The following is a 27,782-nucleotide window of genomic DNA, read 5'->3' as shown; positions in this document are numbered from 1 at the left end:
GGAAATACAGTGTGGGAAAAAGCTCATAGGCCATCATTGGCCACCAGGGGACCTACTGAGACAAGCTATGCAGCACTCAGTTGACAACACATTACACATGTGAGATTATAATGTTGAATGGCAGTTTTATTCAGTAGTTTTATCAGTATCCATTCTTTTGTCATGATTAAAATCATGTGTCTAGCTGTGTCTTCTTTATGTTATGTTATTGATATCTGCTCATAGACCACAATTCACAGAGCTGGGAAACCCTAACAAATATTGAATTCACCTTTTACCAGTGTTGCGGTAATTTAACTATATTGTGCAGTAGCTTGGTGGTATTTGAACTAAATTCAAATCTAGGTAGTGTTTTCAGTAGTTTTAATAACTTTTTTGCCATGTAGTGGTCAGCTAACTACTGTAACTACACTACTTTTATCTGAAAAGAAAATACAGGTGAAGTAGGCAATCTTTTCCTTTTTTTGCATAAGACCTCCATAAATCTCACTTGAAACATGTTTTTGGGTGTTTAATAGGCTAAATTACACACTATGTTAACGTATGACCCAAACGTGATCTGCCCTTAAAATTTGCAGTCTATGACAATTTTTCACTAAATAGTTTGGATGTAGTGAACTACTTTTTCAGAGCAACTTTACTTAAGTAAATAATATGTTTCTTAAGGGTAGCTGTAGTGTAGCTTAACTTCTTCCAGTGTGAAGTGATTGGTAGCTTGGTAAACTATATTTTCAGAGTAGCTTCCCCAACACTGTCTTTTACTGAATTGATTGCTAGGTAAAGATTATGCTACTTCAAGTGTGAAAAGCTTAAATATCTTTATCATCACCGTTCATCTCTGTGTTTGGGCATCTGTACCACACCTGTGTTAACATGGAGTTAATGTTCCTACAGCCAGTGCAGATCTCCCATTCACATGTCTGATAAGAAACATAAGAGTTTCCATAAACTCTGCAAGGTTTCTCCACAGCCTCCCCTTATCCCTTGTAAACCAGGATCAGAGAACATGGGGGCAGGGCAGAGCTGGGTGTGGTAAGGTGAGGTGAGGTCTAGGTAACCACTGACCTGGCCGGCTGCCACGGTGTGTGCATCCCAAATGGCACTCCATTCTCTATTTAGTGCTCTACTTTTGACCAGGGTCCATGGGGATCTGGTTAAAAGTAGTGCACTATGTAGGGAATGGGGTTCCATATGGGATACAAGTTGAGGGTTTCCCAATCAGCTTCTGTTTTATTGTGGTCTGTCTTTCTCTCATGCAAGGCTATATGGGACGTGGGCAGGTGAAAGGACAGGTGATAAGATCCAGGGTCAGGTTCCTATTTTAGACACCTGGGTCATTATCATTATCTCTGACTGAATCTAGACTGAACTAGGCTGATCTGCAGCATCACTGACTGAGTCTAGACTAAACTAGGCTGAACTGCAGCATCACTGACTGAGTCTAGACTAAACTAGGCTAGTCTGCAGCATCACTGACAGAGTCTAGACTAAACTAGGCTGAACTGCAGCATCACTGACTGAGTCTAGACTAAACTAGGCTAGTCTGCAGCATCACTGACTGAGTCTAGACTGAACTAGGCTAGTCTGCAACATCACTGACTGAGTCTAGACTAAACTAGGCTAATCTGCAGCATCACTGACTGAGTCTAAACTAAACTAGGCTAGTCTGCAGCATCACTGACTGAGTCTAGACTAAACTAGGCTAGTCTGCAGCATCACTGACTGAGTCTAAACTAAACTAGGCTAGTCTGCAGCATCACTGACTGAGTCTAGATTAAACTAGGCTAGTCTGCAGCATCACTGACTGAGTCTAAACTAAACTAGGCTAGTCTGCAGCATCACTGACTGAATCTGGACTGAACTAGGCTAGTCTGCAGCATTTCAATTCATGTGTTAGATTTGGCCCTGGTAGCTAATTACAACACACTATTGTGACAGTGCCAAAATCAAGTAGCTGTTTTGGTTCTGGGGCCGAGATTAGAACACATTTTAGTCTCAATATTGTGAAGACATGCAATGGTGATCAGAATGGTTATATCATATGAAAGGCCCACGTTCTGCCATGGTTGCTCTTCAATGGTCTGAGTGACAGGGCCTCAATTGCAAAAGGAGTTCCCACAGGAGTTTTTTCAATAAGCACAGAGCCAACACCACGTTCTGCACGTCTCTGTAAACTACCACACAAGGCAAGTCTTGTTCTCTTATCCAACACCATCAAACTCTTGATAGACCGTTTCTCTTGCATGAACACCTTTACTGTTAAGATAAGACCCTTTTTTAAACCATGAGGCAGGCCCCAGTGTTGCCCAGTAATGCCCCACTCTGTATGACAATGTGCTGTCATCTGTCTATGCTACAGCACATTGCATGACTCACCGATTACACATCCACCACACACAGTCAGCGTGAGGACCTGCTCTAGGAGGTGCAAATCTACATTCTGATCTCTTTACTGTACCCCTGAAGAGAGAACACAGTGTAATAATAATATCTCACAGCCACAGGGCAGGTGGCCAAACAACTTGAGCTCAGGCAGGGTGTAAATAGTCCAGTGTTTTGGGAATGAAGAACCTGCCTCCTGTTCAATCCATTAACAAATACATGGGAGAAACAAAGAAGCCAAAGAGTTATTGATGAATGAACTCAGATCTGCATTCAGTCCTGGGCAATTCCATGGTCACAGAGTGATGCTGAATTTTTCACTTTAAAATGTATGTCAAACAAAAACCAATGATTGCAAAGTTGAACAAACCATACAGATCTATGCACAAGGACTACTTTGACCAGTTTCCACTGAACATTTCACAAAAAAACATTTACTTGAAGAACTGTGCAGATGCACATTTTGGTAACAGAATTACGGTTTGTGCTGTTTGTGCCGTCATTCTGTTACCAAACTTTGCATCTGCACTGTTCTTCCTTAATTAAAAGCCATTAGTAACAATTACTTATAAGTAGTTATGATTACAGTCACAAACATTCTTTGATTAACCTCTGCCTATTGCAGATGTACCATATCTATCTTAAAGCACATTTTTATCAGGGGTATGGTTAAGTCGGGTGTATGTAAAACAAGTACAGGAGATTTTCATATGTAAAGAAGCTTTATTCTTTTAAGAGAAGTACAACAATAGCATCCATGAGACCTTTCAGACATGACAGTAACACAATAACAATAATAACAAGAATAACAATACACTACCATGTCATTATAATATGAATACCAACATTTATTGTCTTCGTTAAACACTGGATAATAAGGTTGTTTTAATAACAGGTAAATGTATGGAACTACAACAAGGTCCCATGAACAGAAGTAGGCCTAGTGCTGTGTCTGACTTAAAAGGGAAAATTCAACATTTTTCAACTTTATATTCATCATCTCCAGCACCTCCTCAACATCAACATATGTGAAAATGGTGCGTTTATATGTTTTGTAGTAAAAAAAAAGATGGAGAAAGATAAGTGTTTCTAATGACATCAACCAGTTAGTCGACAATTAGTAGAAAATGCCTACTCACGATTGGTCAAAATCACACAATCCACACCGATGATGTCATTGGAAACACTTATCTACCCCTATCTTTTTACTACAAAACATAGAAATGCACCATTTTCACATATGTTGATGTTGGGGTGATGCTGGAGATGATGAATATGAAGTTGAAAAATTGTGAAGATTCCCTTTAAGCCTAATTTATAACCTACACAAGTAAACAATCAAAGAATGCAATTAACTATGCAAGAGGTAATCCTACATACTTGCGTCGAGTTCCAAATTGCGGGGCTGCACACGTTTGCATATTTTTGCGACAGAACAACGCAGGATTGCCATTTTGCATAGCTAATTGTGGATGTGTACTTGTGTAGGGTATGAATTGGGTTTTAGAGCAATATCTAAAAAGGGAACAGAGGTGTTTGGTCTCTGATACCAGGGTGCCAGGGACTGACACTCATCTCTTGGCAAGGTTCTCTGGCAACAAATGTGACTGACAGAGCTAGTGGAGGAGGCTACACCAGGTTAAATTAGATTGTTTTCTATCAGTGTATCTATCTGGTTCATATAAACATGTAGTGGATATACCTACATGCACTGTTTTGAAAGGTAATTCCCTCCTTGTCTGTGTGTGTGTGTGTGTGTGTGTGGGGGGGGGGGGGGGGGGGGGGGGGGCAGAGACTTGTTGCTTGGAAACATTCTTGCTCTTTCCACAGAGAAGACAATAGCAAAAGAAAATAAAGCATACATGGCCACTTCATAAATTATAAACATCTGATATTTGTAACAACAAGTGTATCACATAAAATTACAATAAATAAATAATTTAAATGTAATAAATACTTTCCCTAAAGTACAATTCGGCGATGATGAGATGCATGGCATCTAACAGGGAAGTTAAGTTTGGACCTAAACAATGGGTGAAGGCCCCATGTTTGTAGATTAAATGCACACAAGATGCTGCAGCTTAATATAACCACAAACCGTACATATACTGAAGGCAGAATAAAGACCAGTTATCATCTGTGTTCACACTTTGCCAGTCCCTAAACATATTTCTGTGAACAACTAGATAACACAAAATCTCTGTACGTGTTACAGTTGAAGCACATGGTTAAAATGGAATAGAAACCTCTCTCAGTACATGTTTTGGTTAAACTTTAGTAGGCCTACCATTGGTGGTGGGATCTGGGTAGGAAACACAGATTGAGACAATGAATGACATCATGGATATAATAACAATGTATGGATACATCTTTCAATAGACTCTTGATTGTTGATTATTGTCAATACAAACACTTCTTGAAAGATTGACCATAACATTTCTATAATAAACAATAGTTCTCCAGATGATATCTAACTATAAAGAGATTGAGGAGATATGTCTTTCAGCAAATGTAAAACATAACAGCTTGATCCTGAGAACTAGGCACAATGTACACAATGTACATAGCCTACTACAAACAGATGGACATTTCTTTATGACAATCTACTGTACAAACTCCAACAGTTGAACAAAAATAATGCTTCACTTTTATTTTCTTAACACCACTTGATATGAATATATGTTTCTCAACACCTACACTGTCGCTTAACCATCAACAATCTAAAGAACACAGAGAGAGGGAGCTACAGTTTATACAATACTTTATAAATACATAAATATACTATAATGCAATATGTGGGATACATTAGTTTGTAAACTTTCCCCTTGTTTTGATATACTGTATCTACAGTACATTATGTCTTATTATCTCTGCTGTATGTATCCATTTCAAATGGTCAGGTGTGGAGAGGCAGCCAATCAGAATACATTATGTACATATGGGGTCCACTCAAACTTTCCTTCAACACAGATGCAACAGAGTGGTGTCAATGAAGAGTTCTGTTTGTCCATAAGAAACATAACATAGATAAATTATGCAAAATGAGATATTAACAGTATACTATCATGGTACAAAGTATGATAAGCACATTCTGAATAACCGTTGTCAATATGCTCAATTATCTTTGTAATCCAAAAAGTTAAATTGACAGCGGTGAAGTGCCACGTTCAGCGCTGAAAATAAACCATGTGATGAAAGCTGTGTGTCAGGCAGCATGAGGTATGGCTGGGCCATGACTGACCTTGGCCCTGTGATGGCATCCTACAACACACTGTTTATAGACATGTACAGTAAAGAAGTTGGGTCAAGCTACAAACAAGTGCTTCAGATTCTGCTAGACTTTACAGTTAATCTAAGTAGGTACAGTTGATACCGTTTTGGTATTGTTCTCAAAGCATGCATGAGTTACTAAAGTAAGAGTAGATGTGTGCTTAGTGATAGGAATCAACTGAATGCCATGATGAAACACTTGGAGATGGGAGATGTACTACGGTTGGCTCAAAGCTACCTTGCTATGACCAATCCCTATGTGGATGAGCTGCCATTGAAGAAGGAAACATAAAAATGCATTACATCTCATAGTTATTTTGGTCTTATTGGATAGCCTTCGAAACCAAAAAACTTAACTTCTTAATATTTCTTCACAAGTATTTGTTCTTCAAACTGTTTGCCCTCTTTACGGTCAGGTGACATGTAACCCAAAATGCTCCTCTTCTGGTTCAGAGTTAAGGTCCAATGGTCCAAGGCTTTTGCTTCACCATCTCCTCTTTTTTGACATAACCAAAAGGCACCTTGCTGTCAGCACAGGGAGGGAGACAACCAGTCCTAACCACCCCAGTCCCTGCCCAGGAACTCCATTCCTCACCAGTCTCCAGAGCCGTGAATCCTGGGCTCTGACCGAGGATGTAACTCCTCTGTTAAACATAGGGATTTGATAGGCTGTATCTCTATCTTGCATCCGCGCTTTCCCTACCCGAGAAGACTGGTTAATCCAAAGTGGATCCACGTCAGGTTGAAACCCAGCCGTTGGGCCAAGGCTTCGGTCCAGGCTCTGATCCACCATTTATGCCCAACACGCCCACAGTGAAGGCATCTTAGCCACTTCCTCTCTTCACCCTGGAGTTTCTTTATGCATGTGTGTTCTGCAGGTAGACTTCCTTTTACTCCCTGGCCGTCACCCCACACAGCTACAGTTAGCCGCTGACAGCCACTTGATGGTCTGCCATATAGTCTGGGCATCCATGAAGGAGACAGTCTCGTAGCGGGTGGGCCGGCAGCAGGGGTGGGCGCTCACCTTCCTGCTGGGGATACTCTCGTTCTCCATCAGGGCCTTAAGGGCCAGGTCGTAGTTCTTACGGGAGCTCGAGCACGTCCCCACACAGTACTTAAACAGGATGATCTCATCCGAGTCAAAGCCCAGGCCCAGGTCTCTGACACGCATCTCCTTCTTCTCCATGCGGCAGTCCCGGCTGCTGTTCTTGGGCTTTTTGCTTTTCTTGCGAGAGCCTCTACGGGAGGGTTCGGGGTCTGGGTCAGGAGGTGAGCGTTGCCACCTGCTCGGATAGCCCTCTCCGTCACCCTCAAGACCTGGGTTCTCTACAGGAGACAGGACACAAGGAGACACATGAGACAGACAGAGGCTAGGTGAATGAAATGGTGATGCAATGACCTCTCTATATAGCACTTTATGTGTTTGTTTGAATTACTAACATTTTCCACAACATTCATAGGTACAAAGTGTTTCTTGTGTGAGAACTTAAGGAAATATAAGTCAATGAGAGAGTATGAAATTAGCCCTTTGGATTTTGGTGTAGGTGAGTGACATAATACCGAAAGCAAGTAATATCTCTAAACCTGTGAACTCCGCAAGTAGATCCAAAAAATGGTGCCTGGATAAAGCAACCATAATCTGTGAACTTCTCACAGTCTCGCTGGTTGAGGGCCACTGAGTACAGTGTAGGGTAGGTACTGCTGCAGCCTGTTGTGTGTGTCTGTGCTGTAGCTTGAGGTGTGTGTGTGTGTGTGTGTGTGTGTGTGTGTTGGTTCTTCTATCCTTGTGGGGACCAAAAATCCCCAAAAGTCCCCACAAGGATAGTAAAACAAGGAACATTTTCCCACATGGTTGACATTTCACACATCCCCATGAGGACAAAGGCTATTTTAAGCTTAGGGGTTAGGTTTAGGGTTGGGGTTACAATTAGGCTTAAGGTAAGGGTTAGTGGTTAGGGTTAGGAGTTAGGTTTAGGTTAGGGTTACAGGTTAAGATGAGGAAAAAATAGGTATTTTTCACGTTCGTTATAAGGATTGGACCAAGGCGCAGCGTGGTATGCGTACATTCTTATTTATTAACTGAATGAACACTGAACAAACTAACAAAATAACAAAACGAACTGTGAAGCTATACAAACGAGTGCTGACAGGCAACTACACATAGACAAGATCCCACAAACACCAAAGGGAAATGGCTACCTAAATATGATCCCCAATCAGAGACAACGATAAACTGCTGTCTCTGATTGGGAACCATATCAGGCCAACATAGAATTATAAAACCCCCTAGACCTACAAAACCCTAGACAATACAAAACTAGCGTACCCACCCTAATCACACCCTGACCTAACCAAAATATTTTTAAAAACAGGTTCCAGTCTGTGGACCGTCGGTGGAGGTTCCGGACTGTGAAACGTCGCCGGAAGCTCTGGACTGGGAACTGTCGCCGGAAGCTCTGGACTGGGAACTGTCGCCGGAAGCTCTGGACTGGGAACTGTCGCCAGAAGCTCTGGACTGGGAACTGTCGCCAGAAGCTCTGGACTGGGAACTGTCGCCAGAAGCTCTGGACTGGGAACTGTCGCCAGAAGCTCTGGACTGGGAACTGTCGCCAGAAGCTCTGGACTGGGAACTGTCGCCAGAAGCTCTGGACTGGGAACTGTCGCCAGAAGCTCTGGACTGGGAACTGTCGCCAGAAGCTCTGGACTGGGAACTGTCGCCAGAAGCTCTGGACTGGGAACTGTCGCCAGAAGCTCTGGACTGGGAACTGTCGCCAGAAGCTCTGGACTGGGAACTGTCGCCAGAAGCTCTGGACTGGCAATGGTCACCGGAAACTCTGGACTGGGAATGGTCACCGGAAGCTCTGGACTGTGGAGTCGCACTGGAGGTCTGATGCGTGGTGCCGGCACTGGTGGTACCGGGCTGGTGACACGCACCTCAGGGCGAGTGCGGAGAGGAGGCACAGGACTTACTGGACTGTGGAGGAGGTGTACTGGAGACCAGGAGCGCTGAGCCGGCACCATCTGTCCTGGCTGGATGCCCATTCTAGACCGGCAAATGCGAGGAGCTGGAATAGAGCGCACCGGGCTATGAATGCGAACTGGAGACACCGTGCGCATCACTGCGTAACACGGTGTCTGACCAGTCACACGCTCCCCACGGTAAGCATAAGGAGTTGGCTCAGGTCTCCAACCTGACTCAGCCAATCTCCCCGTGTGCCCCCCCCCAAAAAATTGGGGTTGCCTCTCGTGCTTGCCTCATTTGTATAACCCCTCGTAACGTCGCCGTTCCGCTTTCGCTGCCTCAATTTCTTCCTAAGGACGGCGATACTCCCCCGCCTGCGTCCAGGGTCCTGCTCCAGCCAGGATCTCTTCCCAGGTCCATTCCTCCTGAACACGCTGCTTGGTCCTTTGTTGGTGGGATCTTCTGTCACGTTCGTTATAAGGATCAGACCAAGGCGCAGCGTGGTATGCGTACATTCTTATTTATTAACTGAATGAACACTGAACAAACTAACAAAACGAACCGTGAAGCTATACAAACGAGTGCTGACAGGCAACTACACATAGACAAGATCCCACAAACACCACAGGGAAATGGCTACCTAAATATGATCTCCAATCAGAGAAAACGATAAACAGCTGTCTGATTGGGAACCATATCAGGCCAACATAGAATTACAAAAACCCCTAGACCTACAAAACCCTAGACAATACGAAAACCCTAGACAATACAAAACGAGCGTACCCACCCGTCACATCCTGACCTAAACAAAATATAAAGAAAACAGAGATCTTTCAGGTCAGGGCGTGACAGTATTTGAATGGAAATACAGTTTAGGTCCTCTCCAGGATAGAAGAACATAACATGTGTGTGTGTACATGTGTGCACATGAATAGTCTAGTGGGGGAGCTAGAACAGAGCATGTGTGGTTAAATTAAAAGCAGATAGGGCTGGTGTTGAAACCGGGAGTGGAATTCCTCCTGTTATCAGCTGAATGGTGCAAAGTGTACTGTAACAATGTAGGGTGATTACCACCGGAGGAGAGGAGGGAGAGTAGGAGCGGCTGGCTGGTCTCCAACAGGAGAAGTAATGTTGCTCTGTGTGAGTTATTAGTTATTCGTTATTTCAAAGGGAGATTTACCTTCCATAAACTTACTGAAGCCCATCAGTATGTATGATGCATGAACACATTGAAGGTTTTTACTTCATAGGCGTAACACAGCACCGGCATTAGAGCGGTTTTAACATTCTTCTGACCTGAGAATGGTTATGCACTGCACAGTTTAAGTTTTGTACGTCTACTCCGAGTCCCTAATGCGCTCATATGTCTTGGGTAATGGGTTTTCTGGGGAGAAAGTTATCTTTCATTGTTTGAGCTGATGCATAGAGAATTACAATAACACAAGTCAGGTCATGTAGTGTTGTTTACGAAAATGAAAAAATTGAATTTGAATAAAAATGTTCCTCCGGCAAAACAAGAACAAGGGAGCTGGTAGTCTAGCCATGTTAAAACACGCCACAAGGGTTTTAAATAATTTCATACAATTATAGAAATATTCCACAAGCTTTAGGGAACCACTTCCGACACTGTTGCTTCAAAGACTCTCTAAAAATCGGCTTCACAAGTGATTTCGCATGTTTGTGTTTTTTTTTTTGGGGGGGGGGGGGGGAATGTGTATACAAAGAGTCAATAAAGAAGCACAAATAATATAAAGATATGTACTCATATACAATATCTTGATACGATCTTGCCCTCTGACACCTGTGTATTCTTGACAGAGTTCAAGTTTTATTGTCACATGTGCACAAGTACATTGAAATGCTTACAGTACCAGTCAAAAGTTTGCACACACCTACTCATTCCAGGGTTTTCTTTATTTTACTATTTTCTACATTGTAGAATTGTGAAGACATCAAAACTATGAAATAACACATGGAATCATGTAGTAACCAAAAAAGTGTTAAACAAATAACATTTCAGATTCATCAAAGTAGCCACCCTTTGACCTTGATGACAGCTTTGCACACTCTTGGTCTTGCTGAAGTTGAGGGTGAGGTTGTTGTCCTAGCACCACACTTCCAAGTCTCATCACTGCTGGTGATCAGGCCGACCACTATCGCGTCATCAGCAAACTTAATGATGGAGTTGGAGTAGTGTGTGGCCACGCAGTCATGGGTGACCAAGGAGTACAAGAGGGGACTAAGCACACACCCCTGAGAGACCCCAGTGTTGATGGTCAGCGTGGAGGAGATGTTGTTGCCTACTCTTACCACCTGGGGTCGGCCTGTCAGGAAGTCCAGGATCCAGTGGAGTGTAATTGAAATTGGGTAGTCTGGATTCGTTCGGGTGGTGTGCAAATTGGAGTGGGTTCAAGGTGTTTGGGATGATGGTATTGATGTGTGCCATGACCAGCCTTTCGAAGCACTTCATTATTAGAGATGTGAGTGCTACTGGGCGGTAATCATTGTGGCAGGAGACCTTGGCAGAGTTTTTGGGAACAGGAATAATGATAGTCAGCTTGAAGCATGTGAGTGTTACAGACCGGGACAAGGAGATGGTTGAAAATGTCAGTGAAGATGCCTGCCAGCTGGTTTGCACATGCCTCGAGGACACATCCTGGAATACTGTCTGGCCCTGCGGCCTTACGAGTGTTGACCCGCTCAAAAATCTTACTCACGTCAGCCTTGGCGAGAGAGATCGCCCAGTCCTCCGGATTAGCGGAGGCCCTCACGCAGGGCTCTGTGTTGTTTTTGTCGAAGCGTGCATAAAAAGCATAGAGTTCGTCTGGTAGAAAGCATAGTTGGGCAGATCACAGCTAGGGCTTCCTTTGTAGTCCGTAATGTACTGTAGCCCCTGCCACATGCGCCAAGCATCGGAGCTGGTATAATAGGATTCCACCTTGTTCCAATATGGTCCTTTTGCCTGTTTGATGTCTCTGCAGAGGTCGTAGTGGAATTTGCTGTACGCGTTTGTGTCCTCAGCCGTAGCCTCAGGGTTGGCTGCGATAGCCCTGAGATTGGTCTGTGTGGATGGAGATCCATCCACACAGACCCAGGACATTACATGTACAGCAACCTGCTGCATTGAAAACTACCAGAAGTTCTAGTAGCCATAAGGGAGTGATGGACTGCCTCCCAAAGGGCACCCTATTCCCTATGTAGTGCACTACTTTTTACCAGGCCCCATAGGTATTCCTACAGGGCTCTGGTTACAAGTATTGCACTATACAGGGAATTGGGTGCCATATGGGACACAGACATTCTCTTGTTTTATGGCCATTACCTTTCAAGGCATTAACTTCAGATGTATTAATTGTTGTCCTCAGAGAGACAGCTTGACAGCTCTAAAACTGACTTGATTATGGTTACAGTACACAGAATGATGTAGAATAGGATAAAGAATGTGCCTCTCCATCTAATAAAAACTCTAGACAGAGATTAACATGCAGGGCTGGGTATGTACTGTTAGATGGCTCCCACACAGCAATCAGAGACCTTGATATACAGTAATGTTACATGCTTTCCCATGGTGCACTGGGGAGTCCTCTGCTCCAGATAATTTGGCTGCATCCCAAATAACACCCTTTCCCTACTGTAGTGCACGCTTTTTGACCAGGGCCCATTGCCTTTTTATGTGATGTGGTTTGTGTGACAGCATCCAGTATTTGACCCCTGTCTGAGGTCGTGGAGTGTTCTGAGGAAGTACTAACCGAAAAGACTAGGCCAGGAGGCCTGGCCATGGCCACCCCTCTTCTCTTCCAGCTCGTGGACCTCTGGGTGGTGGTCTGGGAGCCAGGTCCCAGCGGTGGTGGTCCTCTCCTGGGCTCGGTGCTGCTCAGTGTGGGCCTCCTTTGGGTCCTCCTCAGAGAACACCCCCTCTATCAGGGTCAGCAGAGAGGCTACCACCCACAGCATCATCTGGGAAGGGGAGGGAGAGAGTACATTTCACTACAACATTAGAATTACTACACCCATTACAACACATTCATCCACAGACAGGGCAAATCAAGTCTAGTATTTTTAAACATTGAATACTATAAATTCTCAGCAACAAAAGAGTGATCAAATTAAGATCCTACATCTGTAGTATTACACCCATTACAACACATTCATCCACAGCATTAAGAGGAGCAGGGATACAGTATATACTGCATCATTAGAACTACTACTCCCATTACAACACATTCACCCACAGCATCATATATAGGACAGACAAGGTTACAAGGCACTACAGAACTTACTGCAGTTACTAGAGCCATTTCAAAATATTCAACAAACTGACTGATTGAAGTTCAACAAAGGCAGAGAAATATAGAAATGACACATACATGATGTTGAATAAATAAACATCGTAAAATAATCAACATAGAGCAGACAAATTAAATATAGCATAAATAAACATACAAACATAAACACAGAATCATTCTGTAAACATAACAACAGAGATAAAACAGTGGCTGCAAAATATAAAACCTGTGAGCCATACCGACCACAGCTGGTGATAATGTAATGTCACCACAAGCAAAACAACTCACAGCAAGGCCAACACTCAGTCTAACATTTTTGAGAAAGAGATACTTTGTATATGGATTTATCTGGCTTGCAAGTCACAGAAGGCATGTTTATCTCTATGACAGCAGGCAACAACCACAACAAAGTTGCTTCGCTGGTTACCAAACACATCTCTCCTGTCATCATTTTGTTGTTTTGTTCTTGACTCCTTGTATGCACAGCAATAATTGGCTCTTGGGAATGAATACCACTTATTGAATTGAGTTGGTTACAGAATACAACGCCGTGGTGGGTGGTGGCCCCTGCCCTGTCAAGGCATGCCCTGCCTGTTGTCCATTTGCATTTGATTTGGTCGTTGTATGTTACATAATCCCTGTGAGGTTGTGGGACTCCAAGCTGTTGTAGGTAAGGTGATCCGGATGCCTATCCTTACTGTCCCATCACCATCAAGCCCCCAGCCTCTAGCACATAGCCGCCAGCCCCCTAGTCTGACATGGAGACACTCCCTCCCTGGTCAGGCCTCACTAACCAGGCCTAGGGCCCACTGGAACAGCCCTGGATTCAAATACTATTTGAAATTATTTTGAATACTTCAGCTGTACTTGATTGAGCTTACCTGTTGCAATGGAACCAATTGTAAAGTCATAAAAGTGAAAACCTTGCCCACTTCGCACTCCAGGTAGGCTAACCAACAGCTCAAAAATATTTTAAATAGTATTTGCTGGACAGTCCACTGACAGGCCTGTGGGTCGGCTGTGGCCAACACCTACCTCTTTAATTACTTAATTGACAGCCGACACCCCTCCAGGGCCCAGCGAGGATAATGTTTCAAAGGCACTTATAAAATGAGTTTCTCTGGAGGCAGCAGCTGTATGTCTGTCAGGCCAGTACAAAGGCCCAGATCAGATTGGCTGTGTAGTGGAAACTGGCAAGGCTGAAACATATACCACTACAGACTACACTACGGTTAAATCAAATCCAATTTGTCACATGCGCTGAATACAACAGGTGTCAGTAGACCTTACAGTGAAATGCTTGCTTATAAGCCCTTCCCCAACAATGCAGTTTTAAGAAAATACAAAAATTAAAAAGTAAAAGATAAGAATAACAAATAATTAAAGAGCAGCAATAAATAACAATAGTGAGACTATATACAGGGGGTACTGGTACATAGTAAATGTGTGGGGGCACAGGTGTCGGAGTACAGTATCTACATGTAGGTAGAGTTATTAAAGTGACTATGCATAGATGATAACAGAGAGTAGTAGCAGCGTGGGTGGGGGGGGGGGGGGGGGGGGGGGGATAGTCCGGTTAGCCATTTGATTAGCTGTTCAGGCGTCTTATGGCTTGGGGGTAGAAGCTGTTTAGAAGCCTCTTGGACCTAGACTTGGCGGTCCGGTACCGCTTGCCGTGCGGTAGCAGAGAGAACAGTCTATGACTAGGGTAGCTGGAGTCTGACAACAAAACAGGCTGTCAGGAAGCAAGCAAACCCTCTGCCCGCTTTTCATTATTTCATTGACAAGGTTTTAGACATGTTAATGGCTGTTGAGATTTTAAGGTGATGTGTTGCTGTTTGTTTGTTGATATTGTTGTTATAATGGTACACTCACCTTCCAGTTCCTCAGGTGATATTTGGCAGTTGACACTTCCTGCCTCTTCCACATTTTTCCATCTGTAAAAATAAAATATTGTCTGTTGAACAATCACTACATTACGTTTTTTGGGTAATACATTTCCGTTACCCCCCTTCACATGCCTACTTTCACACTTCACAGGTTAGTTTTCCTTTGTAGTTTTATACTTTGTCAGTTATTTAATACATATTTTTTGTTACTCCTTAACTGCCAATATATGGACTCCCTTGCCTGTCACCATCTAAGAGACAGGATGTGACACTATTGAAGAAAGGAGCACATGGTCTTGAGATCATTCATGATCACATAAATTTGGTCTTTAACTTGTCATGGTCTCAACTCAATGGGTCTGGATCTTGGGACCAATGTCATGGTATAAATCTTAGTCTTGGTCATGGATATTATGTTAGTCTTTGAATTACAAACCATAGGCAACCAAATTTGAAGAAGACAAAGCTCTCTGATGATTGGCTGATCACACCCCAACCCATAGGAATCCCCACCCAGTTGACTACTTTTAAATGGCGGAAGCCCTCGATGGCAATGTCTATACCAAAATTAGCTATTTACATCTAGAGTCCTCTGTTTATCTCTATAATTGACACTTGACACTGAAATGTGTAGGATATACCCATGCTAAGGACTATTAAACTATTAGTCCTAGTCAACGCTGTTCTGAAACCACGCTTCAAGATTGTTTTGATCACGTGGACAGGGACATGTTCCGGGTAGCCTCAGAGAATAATATTGACGTATACGCTGATTCGGTGAGTGAGTTTATAAGGAAGTGTATTGGAGATGTTGTACCAACTGTGACAATTAAAACCTACCCTAACCAAAAACAGTGGATAGATGGTGGCATTCGCACAAAACTGAAAGCGCGAACAACAGCATTTAACCTTGGAAAGGTGACTAGGAATATGGCCAAATACAAACAGTGTAGTGACTCCCTTCGCAAGGCAATCAAACAAGCGAAATGTCAGTATAGAGACAAAGTAAAGTAGAGTCGCAATTCAACGGCTCAGACACTAGATGTATGTGGCAGGGTCTACAGACAATCAGGGACTACAAAAGGAAATCCAGCCACGTCATGGACACCGACGTCTTGCTTTCAGACAAACTTAACACCTTCTTTGACCGTTTGGATGATAATACAGTGCCACCGTCGCAGCCCGCTACCAAGGTCTGTGGGCTCTCGTTCTCCATGGCCGACGTGAGTAAGACATTTAAACGTGTTATCCTTCGCAAGGCTGCCAGCCCAGAAGGCATCCTTAGCCGCGTCCTCAGAGCAGACCAGCTGGCTGGAGTGTTTACGGACAAATTCAATTGCTCCCTATCCTGCTGTCCCCATATGTTTCAAGACGTCCACCATTGTTCCTGTATCCAAGAAAGCAAAGGTAACTGAACTAAATGACTATCGCCCTGTAGCACTCACTTCTGTCATGAAGTGCTTTGAGAGACTAGTCAAGGATCATATCACCTCCACTTTACTTGTCACCCTAGACCCACTTCAATTTGCTTACCACTCTAATATGTTCATTGACTATAGCTCAGCATTCAACACCATAGTACCCTTCAAGCTCATCATAAAGCTTCAGGCCCTGGGTCTCAACCCCGCCCTGTACAATTAGGTCCTGGACTTCCTGACAGGCCGCCCCCAGATAGTGAAGGTAGGAAACAACACCTCCACTTCGCTGATCCTTAAGGATGCGTGCTCAGCCCCCTCCTGTCCTCCCTGTTCACCCATGACTGCATGGCCATGCATGTATCCAACTAAACAACGCAACAGTAGTGAGGCTTGATTACCAACAATGACGAGACAGCCTACAGGGAGGAGGTGAGGGCACTCGGAGTGTGGTGTCAGGAAAACAACCTCTCACTCAACATCAACAAAACAAAGGAGATGATCGTGGACTTCAGGAAAGAACCCCTATGCGGTTTGCACATCGCATCACCGGGGGCAATCTACCTGCCCTCCAGGACACCAACAGCACCCGATGTCACAGGAAGGCCAAAAAGATCAAAGACAACAACCACCCAAGCCACTGCCTGTTCACCCTCCTCACCAGAAGGCGAGGTCAGTACAGGTGCATCAAAGCTGGGACCAAGAGACTGAAAAACAGCTTCTATCTCAGGGACATCAGACTGTTTAACAGCCATCACCTACATACAGACTTTAAATCATTGGCCACTTTAATAAATGGATCACTAGTCACTTTAATAATAATAATAATAATAATATCTTGTATCACTAATCTCATATGTACAGTGGGGCAAAAAAGTATTTAGTCAGCCACCAATTGTGCAAGTTCTCCCACTTAAAAAGATGAGAGAGGCCTGTAATTCATTCATCATAGGTACACTTCAACTATGACAGACAAAATGAGAAAAAAAAAATCCAGAAAATCACATTGTAGGATTTTTAATGAATTTATTTGCAAATTATGGTGGAAAATAAGTATTGGGTCACCTACAAACAAGCAAGATTTCTGGCTCTCACAGACCTGTAACTTCTTCTTTAAGAGGCTCCTCTGTCCTCCACCTGTATTAAAAGCACCTGTTTGAACTTGTTATCAGTATAAAAGACACCTGTCCACAACCTCAAACAGTCACACTCCAAACTCCACTATGGCCAAGACCAAAGAGCTGTCAAAGGACACCAGAAACAAAATTGTAGACCTGCACCAGGCTGGGAAGACTGAATCTGCAATAGGTTTGAAGAAATCACCTGTGGGAGCAATTATTAGGAAATGGAAGACATACAAGACCACTGATAATCTCCCTCGATCTGGGGCTCAACGCAAGATCTCACCCCGTGGGGTCAAAAAAAGGTGAACGCCTTTTCCATCTGAGGCAGGGGACGAGGAGCGTGCAGGATTTCGCTTTGGACTTCCGGACCCTGACCGCCAGCGTGGGATGGAGCGACAAGGTCCTGAACAATCACTACAGGTGCAGTCTGCGCGAGGACGTCCATCGGGAGTTGGCCTGCCGAGACACCACCCTCACATTGGACCAGCTGGTGGACCTGTCCATCCGACTGGACAACTTGCTGGCCACCTGCGGATTATCCGGATCGGGGCCAGTCAGTTCCATCCCCCAGCACCTCCAATCTGACGCCCATGGAGCTGGGAGGTGCTGCGCTTAGGGCGACCGGAGGAGGAGGGTCATTCCCTGCACCATCTGTGGCCACAGAGGGCACACTGCTGGTCGGTGCTGGGGGGGTTTCTCAGGGAGTCGAGGCAGCAGGCAGGGCACTATCGTGTCACCCCAGGTGAGTCGGCACCAGGCTCAGAGCCCCCTGTTGCTCACATGTATGTGTTTATTACATTTTCTGAGTTTTCCCCGCATTCCAGGCATAAGGCGCTAGTAGATTCAGGCGCGGCTGGGAATTTTATTGACCGTTCATTTGCCCATAGTTTAGGGACCCTCCTTGTTCCTGTGGATATGCTTTTCCCTGTGCATGCCCTAGATAATCGACCATTAGGGTCAGGGCTGATTAGGGAGGCCACCGCTCCACTAGACATGGTTACGCAGGAGAGTCATGAGGAGAGAAACTGTCTCTTCCTTATTGATTCTCCTGCGTTTCCCGTGGTGCTGGGCCTACCCTGGTTGGCCTGTCATGACCCCACTATTTCGTGGCAACAGAGGGCTCAAGGGGTGGTCATGAGAGTGCTCAGGGAGGTGTGTAGGGGTTTCCATCGGTGCGACTATGGTGGAAAATCCAGACCAGGTCCCCAACGTGCACATCCCCTCAGAATATGCCGATTTGGCTCTCTCCTTCTGTAAGAAGAGGGCGACTCAATTACCACCCTATCGACGGGGGGATTGTGCAATAAATCTCCTGGTAGACGCAGCACTTCTCAGGAGTCACGTGTATCCTCTGTCACAGGAGGAGACGGCGGCTATGGAAACATATGTCTCCGAATCCCTGGGGCAGGGATACATTCGGCCCTCCACTTCACCTGCCCCCCGAGTTTATTTTTTGTGAAGAAGAAGGATGGGGGTCTGCGTCCGTGTATTGACTATCGAGGTATCATTCAGATCACTGTGAGGTACAGCTACACGCTGCCTCTCATCGCCAGTGCGATCGAGTCAATGCACAGGGCGTGCTTCTTTACAAAATTGGATCTCAGGAGCGCTTACAACCTGGTGCGTGTCCGGGAGGGGGACGAGTGGAAGACGGCATTTAGTGCCACCTCAGGGCACTAATGAGTACCTTGAGTACCATCATGCCTTACGGGTTACGGGTTGATGAATGCTCCATCAGTCTTCCAGGCCTTTGTTGACAAGATTTTCCAGGACCTGTACGGGCAGGGTGTAGTGGTGTATATCAACGACATTCTGATATACTCCGCTACACGCGCCGAGCATGTGTCCCTGGTGCGCAGGGTGCTTGGTCGAGTGTTGGAGCGAGTGTTGGAGCATGACCTGTACGTCAAGTCTGAGAAATGTCTGTTCTTCCAACAGTCCGTCTCCTTCCTAGGGTACCGCATTTCCACTTCAGGGGTGGAGATGGAGAGTGACCACATTTCAGCCGTGCGTAATTAGCCGACTCCCACCACGGTAAAGGAAGTGCAGCGGTTTCTAGGGTTTGCAAACTACTACCAGAGTTTTATCCGGGGTTTTGGTCAGGTAGCAAATCAAATCAAATGTATTTATATAGCCCTTCGTACAACAGCTGATATCTCAAAGCGCTGTACAGAAACCCAGCCTAAACCCCAAACAGCAAGCAATGCAGGTGTAGAAGCACCTGCATTGCTTGCTAGCAGTTCCCATTACCTCACTGATGAAGGGGGGACCTGTGCGGCTGCAGTGTTCAGGTGAGGCGGACAGGGCATTTGGTCACCTGAAGGCTCTGTTTACCTCGGCTCCCGTGCTGGCTCATCCGGATCCCTCTTTGGAGTTCATAGTGGAGGTGGACGCGTCTGAGGCTGGGATGGGAGCCGTGCTCTCTCAGCGCTCGGGCACGCCACCAAAGCACCGCCCCTGTGCTTTCTTTTCGAAGAGGCTCAGCCCGGCGGAGCGAAACTATGATGTGGGGGACCGGGAGCTGTTGGCTGTTGTCAAGGCCCTGAAGGCGTAGAGACATTGGCTTGAGGGGGCTAAACACCCTTTTCTCATCTGGACTGACCAGCGCAATCTGGAGTACATCTGGGTGGCGAGGAGACTGAACCCTCGCCAGGCAAGGTAGGCCATGTTCTTTACCCGTTTTGTTTTCACTCGGTCCTACAAACCAGGTCCCCAGAACGCTAAGGCAGACGCACTGTCCCGGATGTATAACAGAGGAGCGCTCCATGGATCACCCTCCCATACTTCCGGCCTCTTGCCTGGTGGCACCGATGGTGTGGTAGCTGGACGCGGACATCGATCAGGCGTTACGCACAGAGCCCACTCCCCCCCAGTGTCCAGCTGGGCGCCTGTACATTCCGTCTGCTGTCCGTGACCATTTGAGCTATTGGGCCCACACGTCACCCTCCTCTGGTCACCCTGGCATTGGTCGGACATAGAGGGAAGTACTGGTGGTCCACCTTGGCCAAGGATGTGAGGGTTTATGTTTCCTCCTGCTCGGTGTGCACCTAGTGCAAGGCTCCCAGGCACCTGCCCAGAGGGAAGTTACAACCCCTACCCGTTCCACAACGGCCGTGGTAGCACCTGTCCATGGACTTCCTGACGGATCTTCCTCCCTCACAGGGCAACACCACGATCCTGGTCGTTGTGGATCGGTTTTCTAAATCCTGCCGTCTCCTCCCTTTGCCTGGTCTCCCTACAGCCCTACAGACTGCGGAGGCCCTGTTCACTCACGTCTTCCGGCACTACGAGGTGCCTGAGGACATAGTCTCTGATCGGGGTCCCCAGTTCAGGTCCAGGGTCAGGAGAGCATTCATGGAGTGTCTGGGGGTCTCGGTCAGCCTCACCTCAGGTTTTCACCCCAAGAGTAACGGATGTGGGTAGGTTTCTGCGGTCATATTGCCTGGACCGGGCAGAGATGGCCCAAAACTCACTCCGCCACTCCTCCACTAAACTCTCCCCTTTCCGGTGCGTACTGGGGTATCAGCCGGTTCTGGCACCTTGGCATCAGAGCCCGATCGAAGCTCCTGCGGTGGACAAATGGTTTAAGCACTCGGAGGAGACCTGGGACACCACCCATGTGCTCCTGCAACAGGCCGTGAGGCGGCAGAAGGCGAGCACCGACCGCCACCGCAGTGAGGCCCCGGTGTTCGCACCGGGGGACTGGGTCTGGCTCTCGACCCGAAACCTGCCCCTCAGCCTGCCCTGCCGGAAGCTGGGTCCGCGGTTTGTGGGGCCATTCAAAGTCCCGAGGAGACTGAACGAGGTATGCTACAGGTTACAGCTTCCCCAGATTACCATATTAATCCCTCGTTCTATGTGTCTCTCCTCAGGCCGGTGGTGGCTGGTCCACTCCACGAGTCTGAGATTAGGGAGGTTCCTCCGCCCCGGGGCCCCGGGGTATGCTGTTCGAGCCATCCTGGACTCGAGGCATCAGGCGAGGGCCCTTCAGTATCTTGTGGAGTGGGAGGGGTACGGTCCAGAGGAGAGATGCTGGGTGCAGGTGGAGGACGTCTTGGAACCTTTGTTGCTGCGGGAGTTCCACCGTCTCCATCCGGATCGCCCTGCGCCTCGTCCTCCAGGTCATCCCCGAGGTCGGTGTCGGTGTGCTGCTGGAGCCGCGCATCAGGGGGGGGAGGGGGGGTACTGTCACAACTTCCGCCGAAGTAGGTCCCTCTCCTTGTTCGGGCGGCGTTCGGCGGTCGACATCACTGGCCTTCTATCCATCGCAGATCCAATTTTAATTTTCCATTTGTTTTGTCTTTGTCTTACACACCTGGTTTCAATTCCCCAATTACTTGTTCATTATTTAACCCTCTGTTTCCCCATGTTTGTTTGTGAGTAATTGTTTATTGTATTGCGGTCCGTATTTGTGACCTTGTATTTATACGACGTGTATTGTTATATTATTGAGTAAAATTGCTTTCATTACTCATATCTGTTGACCTGTGCCTGACTCATCTCACCAGCTACACACAGATGCATTACAAAGTGTGGTGAGTTAATGGAATTTTTGTTTCCCTCAATAGGAGTGCCTTGTTGTCACGCCCTGACCTTAGAGAACCTTTTTATGTCTCTATTTGGTTTGGTCAGGGTGTGATTTGGGTTGGGTATTCTATTATTTGTATTTCTATGTTTGGCCGGGTAGGGTTCTCAATCAGAGACAGCTGTCTATCGTTGTCTCCGATTGAGAACCATACTTAGGTAGCCCTTTTCCCACCTGTCTTTGTGGGTAGTTGACTTTATGGCACATAGCCTTTAGCATCACGGTTTGTTTTGTAGTGTTTATTGTTCGGCGTCTTTTCTAAATAAAATAATATGTACGCTCACCACGCTACACCTTGGTGCAGTTATTTCAACGGCCGTGACACTTGTCCCATGCTGCAGGGCCAAGGTTCATAGCCAGAAACAGAGAGGAGATGTCAAGTGGAGAGGTGAGAAAGAGGTCTGCTGTCAACCTCAACACGTTTGTGACAGTCTGCCAAGGAGAGGAGCTGGAGCTGTCGTTCACAGCTAGTTTGTGTCGCTGGGCTGGTTCCTATCTCAGCTTGACCAGGCAAGAGTACATGATGCCCTCATGATACCCTGATGAGGACAGCTTGGCTGTCGACACGTTGGTAATTACATTTTTGCATCGGAGCTCCTAGAGTGTGCAGCTCTCTTATTTTCAAGTTTACTCTGCTAGCCAGCACCTCGTCTTAATAGGTGTGCGTTTCTTTTTCTTCTAAAGAGTACATGATGCGCCTCACTGGGCTTAATCAGGACAGAAAATATATGTTGTTGTTGTGGCTGAGGGTTGAGGGTTGGGTTAGTGAGCATGGGATCTTGCATTCTAGTCCAGTGTCTCCTCTCTCAATTCTTGCCTGTATTGTCTGGAAGAGTTCTTGTTCATTTTCAGCTGTCACTGTTCAGAACAAGATACGGCTGGAGCTAGTTCTGAGAAGACAGTCGTTCCTGCATACAGCCTAGCTTGCTCAAAACAATGAGGTCCTGGATAGGACTCAATCTCAATAAAACAGACCTTGTAAAACAGGAATATTTGCTTTACCATTTAATTGCTTAAAAGGGTCCTTGATTTAATCATCCATGTGTTTTATCAATAAAACAACTGGTGAGTCTGACTTGAATTTCAATCCCATTTATGTCCTATAATCAGATTACAGAATAAAGTACTTGAAGACAGCCACAAGGTTCACACTAAACACGTAAGTGTGACTTGAATTTCCTAGCAAGGCAGATACAAAGGTGACAACCATAAAGAATCTAAAGGAGCACCTTTCTTCCCCGACGACAGTGTAAATAACCAAATAAGTCAACAAAGCCGTATCTGCTTTATCTCAGTTTTAAAAAATCCCTGTTATGACTGTAGGTTTCTAAAAATATCCCTGACTGGCCTTCCCTGGCAGACAAAGCCTTGACAGTGCTTCCTGATTGCAGGTTGGATGACAGACATGACGTGGTAGGTTAGGAGAAGACCAGGCTCCCATTACACCACACCAGTTAGCCTCGCCAGCCCGGCCGCCACAACCCTTACCCAGGGAATCAGCTAATCAATAGTTGCCCAGTAAACTGGGATACTACTATTACAACCACAAGCTACATGACTAGGACAAACAAGAAGGTATGTGTCCCCAATAGCACCTTATTCCCTATATAGTGCCCTACTTTTGACCAAAACGCTATGCGCTATGGCATTTGGGACGTAGTCAAAGGTTTTCTAATAGAGTTAAAATGGTACAGTGACTATTTATCCTGGCAGGAAGAGGAAGCCAGGCTTTTAGATCATCGTAACCCTGTGCATACTTAATCCTGGTGGTTAAGTGTTGGTCTAACACTCTGGCCCATAAAGGGAGCATAGAATCCATAGGTTACAGTCAAGTGGGGAAGATTTAGTTGAAACTGATGGACTCATCATGATGGAACTGTGTGTATGTGTTGCCTGTATGCGAGTCCATATCTGAGGTGTGGATGAGCTCATTAGAATACTTTAATTGTCTTTGCCCACAAACAGTGCAGATGTCAGGTCAGGCTCGTAGCATTACACACCAATAGAGAATTTACACAGGCTTACATGAGAGAAGCAGAGAGAGCTCCTCAACCACATATGGGCACAGTGAGCAAGTCAGACCAAGCCACACCATCCCAGACCCAGTGTGCGTCCCAAATGGCACCCTATTCTCTACACAGTGCACTGCTTTTGACCAGTAGTGCACTAGAACTAGCATGGTCTATGGTCAAAAGTAGTGTACTATAAAGGGAATAGGGTGCAATTTGGAACGCAGCCCAAGCTCCATCAGGCTGAGCTGTGGTCGGACCACTGGATGTCAAGAAAAAGTTGGACTGCTGCACTGTGACCCAACAACCCTTCACACCCTCAGATTCATCACAATAGGGCAGGAGAAATGAGGGAGACCATCACAAAAGAGCAGGAGAAAGGAGACCATCACAATATAGCAGGAGAAAGGAGACCATCACAATATAGCAGGAGAAAGAGGGAGACCATCACAATAGAGCAGGATAAAGGAGGTAGAACATCACAATAGAGCAGGAGAAAAGAGGGAGACCATCACAATAGAGCAGGAGAAAGGAGGGAGACCACAATATAGGAGAAAAGAGACCATCACAATAGAGCAGGAGAAAGGAGGGAGATCATCACAATAGAGCAAGAGAAAGGAGGGAGACCATTACAATAGAGCAGGAGAAAGGAGGTAGAACATCACAATAGAGCAGGAGAAAGGAGGGAGACCATCACAGTAGAAAGGAGGTAGAACATCACAATAGAGCAGGAGAAAGGAGGGAGACAAACTAAACCATGACACCGTGAAATCTTGCAGTCAATGATTACACAACGTCCACACCTGTAAAATGAGAAGCTTATCATGGATTCGATTACACATGGATTAAATTGTTCCACTTCCAGCTGCTACTGCTTACACATCCTTAGCCCATCACTCTGTCACTTGGTATAGTCTACCTCAGATCTGTTTAGACAGACAGACACTAACCCTTTCTGAGGATGTTGGAACCAGAACAGGGAACCCTTGGATCTCCAAAAGTGTCAAAATTATAAGGAAACAAATTAATGAATGAATGAAGGACATGATATTACTTAATCAAGTGTAAAAATCCATCACCCTACTGAAGGAACGATCCCGTATGTAACTTGTATTGTTTCTCTGACAAAATATGTCTGTGTTTACAGCTTAGATAGAGAGACAATGTGAAGTATGCTGAGAACAACTATGGGGAATGCGATGCTGCGTCACTAGACTGCTAGCCTGGATCCCAGATCCATTTCTGCTGTCTTTCCAACTACTATGGTGATTGTCATGCCAAACATGAAGGTCATGGCTAAACAGCACAAACAGATCTGGGACCAGGCTATCAGGCAGGGGGCTCTATGATTCATCCTCTAGTATTCATCATCATTACTACAGATGTTGGATCTTAATTTGATCACCCAGTTACAGGAGAATGTTCCTGCAATGCAGGACACTTTGAACTTGTAGAGTATTTGAGGTTTAATCCTTAAGAGTCTATTGATGCACCCGTGCATCAGTCTAAGTAACATAATAAAAAATCTCCATCAAAATCCCTGTTTAAACTAGAGATATCATTTTTTTTAGCATGGGCTGCATCCACCTATGTTGGCCTTCCACATCTGCGGTGGAAGGTGTCTGAGCTACAGCGGTGTTTGTCAGACCAGGAGACATCCCGAAAATTGGTCTTCTCACAAAAACGTCTGTAGCGTCTCCTCTTTGTTCCACGACACAAAAAACAGTTCATATTCTTGATCACCCCAAAAAATTGGGGAGCTGATCCACCTGACCTGTGTTGATTGACAGTTTGCTGGTCCAATCAAAGGGCCAAGTATGCGTTTCACTAGCCAATCTGTTGCATGTTTTTTTCCAAGGTAATAAGAATCTATGCCACAAAATAAGTGATGAAACATTACAAAACCTGTCCAGATAATTTCAAGTCATCGGTCACAAGTCAAGTCTTATTTTATTTTATAACAAGTCGAGTCTCAAGCCATCACATTTGTGAGTTGAGTCAGACTCGAGTCCAAATCATGTGACTCAAGTCCACAACTGCTACAAGTTTGCATTTCCTGCTGTGCAGGAAAATTCTCTGTGACAACAGAGATCAAATTAAGATAGTACATCTGTACACATACTCCTCCACCTCCTATTTTTCAGCAAATGTACACACATATGCAAGTCTTCCTCAGATTTAAATATAGAAATGTAGCTACAATGCATAGGCCTACAGTATACGCAGATTATGCACCCTTCAGAATATAAAAATTGTAACACTATCAGGCAGCACATGATTCAAAGCTGACGGGAGGTGCTTGAGTTTGGGCATGGTTCACAACGGATTGGACATGGTTGACCACAGATTAGGCCTGTTATGGTTAGAATGTCAATTAGCTGGCTATTCTTAATCTGGCCTGCCACTCTGAATGGAGACATGTCAAAACAGGCCTTCTCCCTGGGCCGTCGAGGACCTTAGCCTGGCTGCCTGGACTGAACTGTCACGGAGGGCCAGTTTCCTTTCAGACTGGGAAAAGTAGAGCCACTGGCAGGGAAAACACTAGCAACCGCTAAACATACCTGAGGACTGTTGTGATGCTCAAATCAGATGGAACAACAATACTGCAGCTACCTCACTTTTTGAACAATAAAGTATGTTTGAGGTGAACTTCTATTGCCCTCCCAAGAGTTGCTGAGTATTTTACATCTTTATGATGCTCAAGTGGCAAACTTTGTGTGTGACCTACTACGATATTCTAAAGAGTTGTTCTCAATAACAGAAAGGGGATGTCACTTCTGACCTTGAGAGTTCACCAATGGAGTAGCTGTTCAGTTTAGTTCAGCGTACAAAATGCTACTTCCCGTGGTCACATCTCACTTGTTTTGCATGTTACAATCTGTCTAAATCCGGTGAAATCCTTCATTAAGTAATGGGCACACTCAGTTAAGGCTTCCATAACCTCTACGGAGGCTTCTGAGTAACCTTAATGATGTTTGATAGTACTCATGCTGAACAAATCTGCAGCAAATACTTTACATATCCAAACAGAGATGATTTACACTTTAATAGAGATTTAAAGCATGTTGAGTATGACACAATCAGCTCACTACCTTTCAAAAATATACAGCCATGCAGTTAGTTTCTGTACTGTTACAGGATGGAAGGTTCTAGAAGGTACTAGGAACCTCCCTTTTATGTCAACACTATTGAAGCTATGGCAAAACACGTGTCATGGAAGGACGTGGAGGTATGGTGGAATAGCACGCCTTATTCAAAGTGACAGCCCTGCATGCGTTAAGTAATTTAATTAGCATATAGCATTTTTTTATTTTATTATCATATTACTTTTTTAGGGCGCAGGTGTTCAAAGATGGATGCATACAGTTTACCTATATCCCAGGTTACAGTGACTTGTTCCACTTACACATTAAGTTTACCGTTAACACATTATAAGGATGTAATTTAGAGCGTTGGGCCAGTAACTGAAAGGTTGCTGGATCGAATCCCCTGAGCTGACAAGGTAAAAATCTGTTGTTCTGCTCCTGAGCAAGGCAGTTAACCCACTGTTCCCCGGTCGCTGAAGAAATGGATGTCGATTAAGGCAGCCTCCCGCACCTCTCTGATTCAGAGGGGTTGGGTTAAATGCGGAATACACATTTCAGCTGAATACATTCAGTTGGACAACTGACTAGGTATCCCCCTTTCCCTAATAAAGAGGAGAAAAATACTTGAATTATGACTAAAAGAGGTTATATATCAAGATCCCCTTATCCCCTCTGCGAGTAATCACCTCCATTCATTTATCCAGACGATACAGTAAGGGTAGAATCTAAATAACTGTCCATTGCGGAGAAAGCTACTGTGACTAACATGGAATT

General features: G+C 45.3%; 1 protein-coding gene across 2 annotated transcripts in view; it reads right to left on the bottom strand.

The window, feature by feature from the left end:
* Positions 1–5,017: 5,017 nt before the first annotated feature.
* The window catches only part of artn (artemin), a 31,192-nt gene continuing 8,427 nt past the window's right edge, over positions 5,018–27,782 (bottom strand). For both annotated transcript variants that reach the window (XM_036978486.2, XM_021604475.3), the window contains exons 2-4: positions 14,776–14,837; positions 12,364–12,571; positions 5,018–6,978 (exon numbers count right to left, since the gene is read on the bottom strand). In XM_036978486.2, the coding sequence (XP_036834381.2) occupies positions 6,557–6,978; positions 12,364–12,571; positions 14,776–14,837 (692 nt within the window). In that variant the 3' untranslated portion in view covers positions 5,018–6,556. The remainder of the gene's footprint in view (positions 6,979–12,363; positions 12,572–14,775; positions 14,838–27,782) is intronic.

This window comes from Oncorhynchus mykiss, chromosome 5 (genome assembly GCF_057628025.1).
Source record: "Oncorhynchus mykiss isolate SJ-2025 chromosome 5, ASM5762802v1, whole genome shotgun sequence".
Lineage (NCBI taxonomy): Eukaryota > Metazoa > Chordata > Actinopteri > Salmoniformes > Salmonidae > Oncorhynchus > Oncorhynchus mykiss.
The sequence above is the reverse complement of the archived record's forward strand: the minus strand, read 5'-3'. Positions and strand labels throughout refer to the sequence as shown.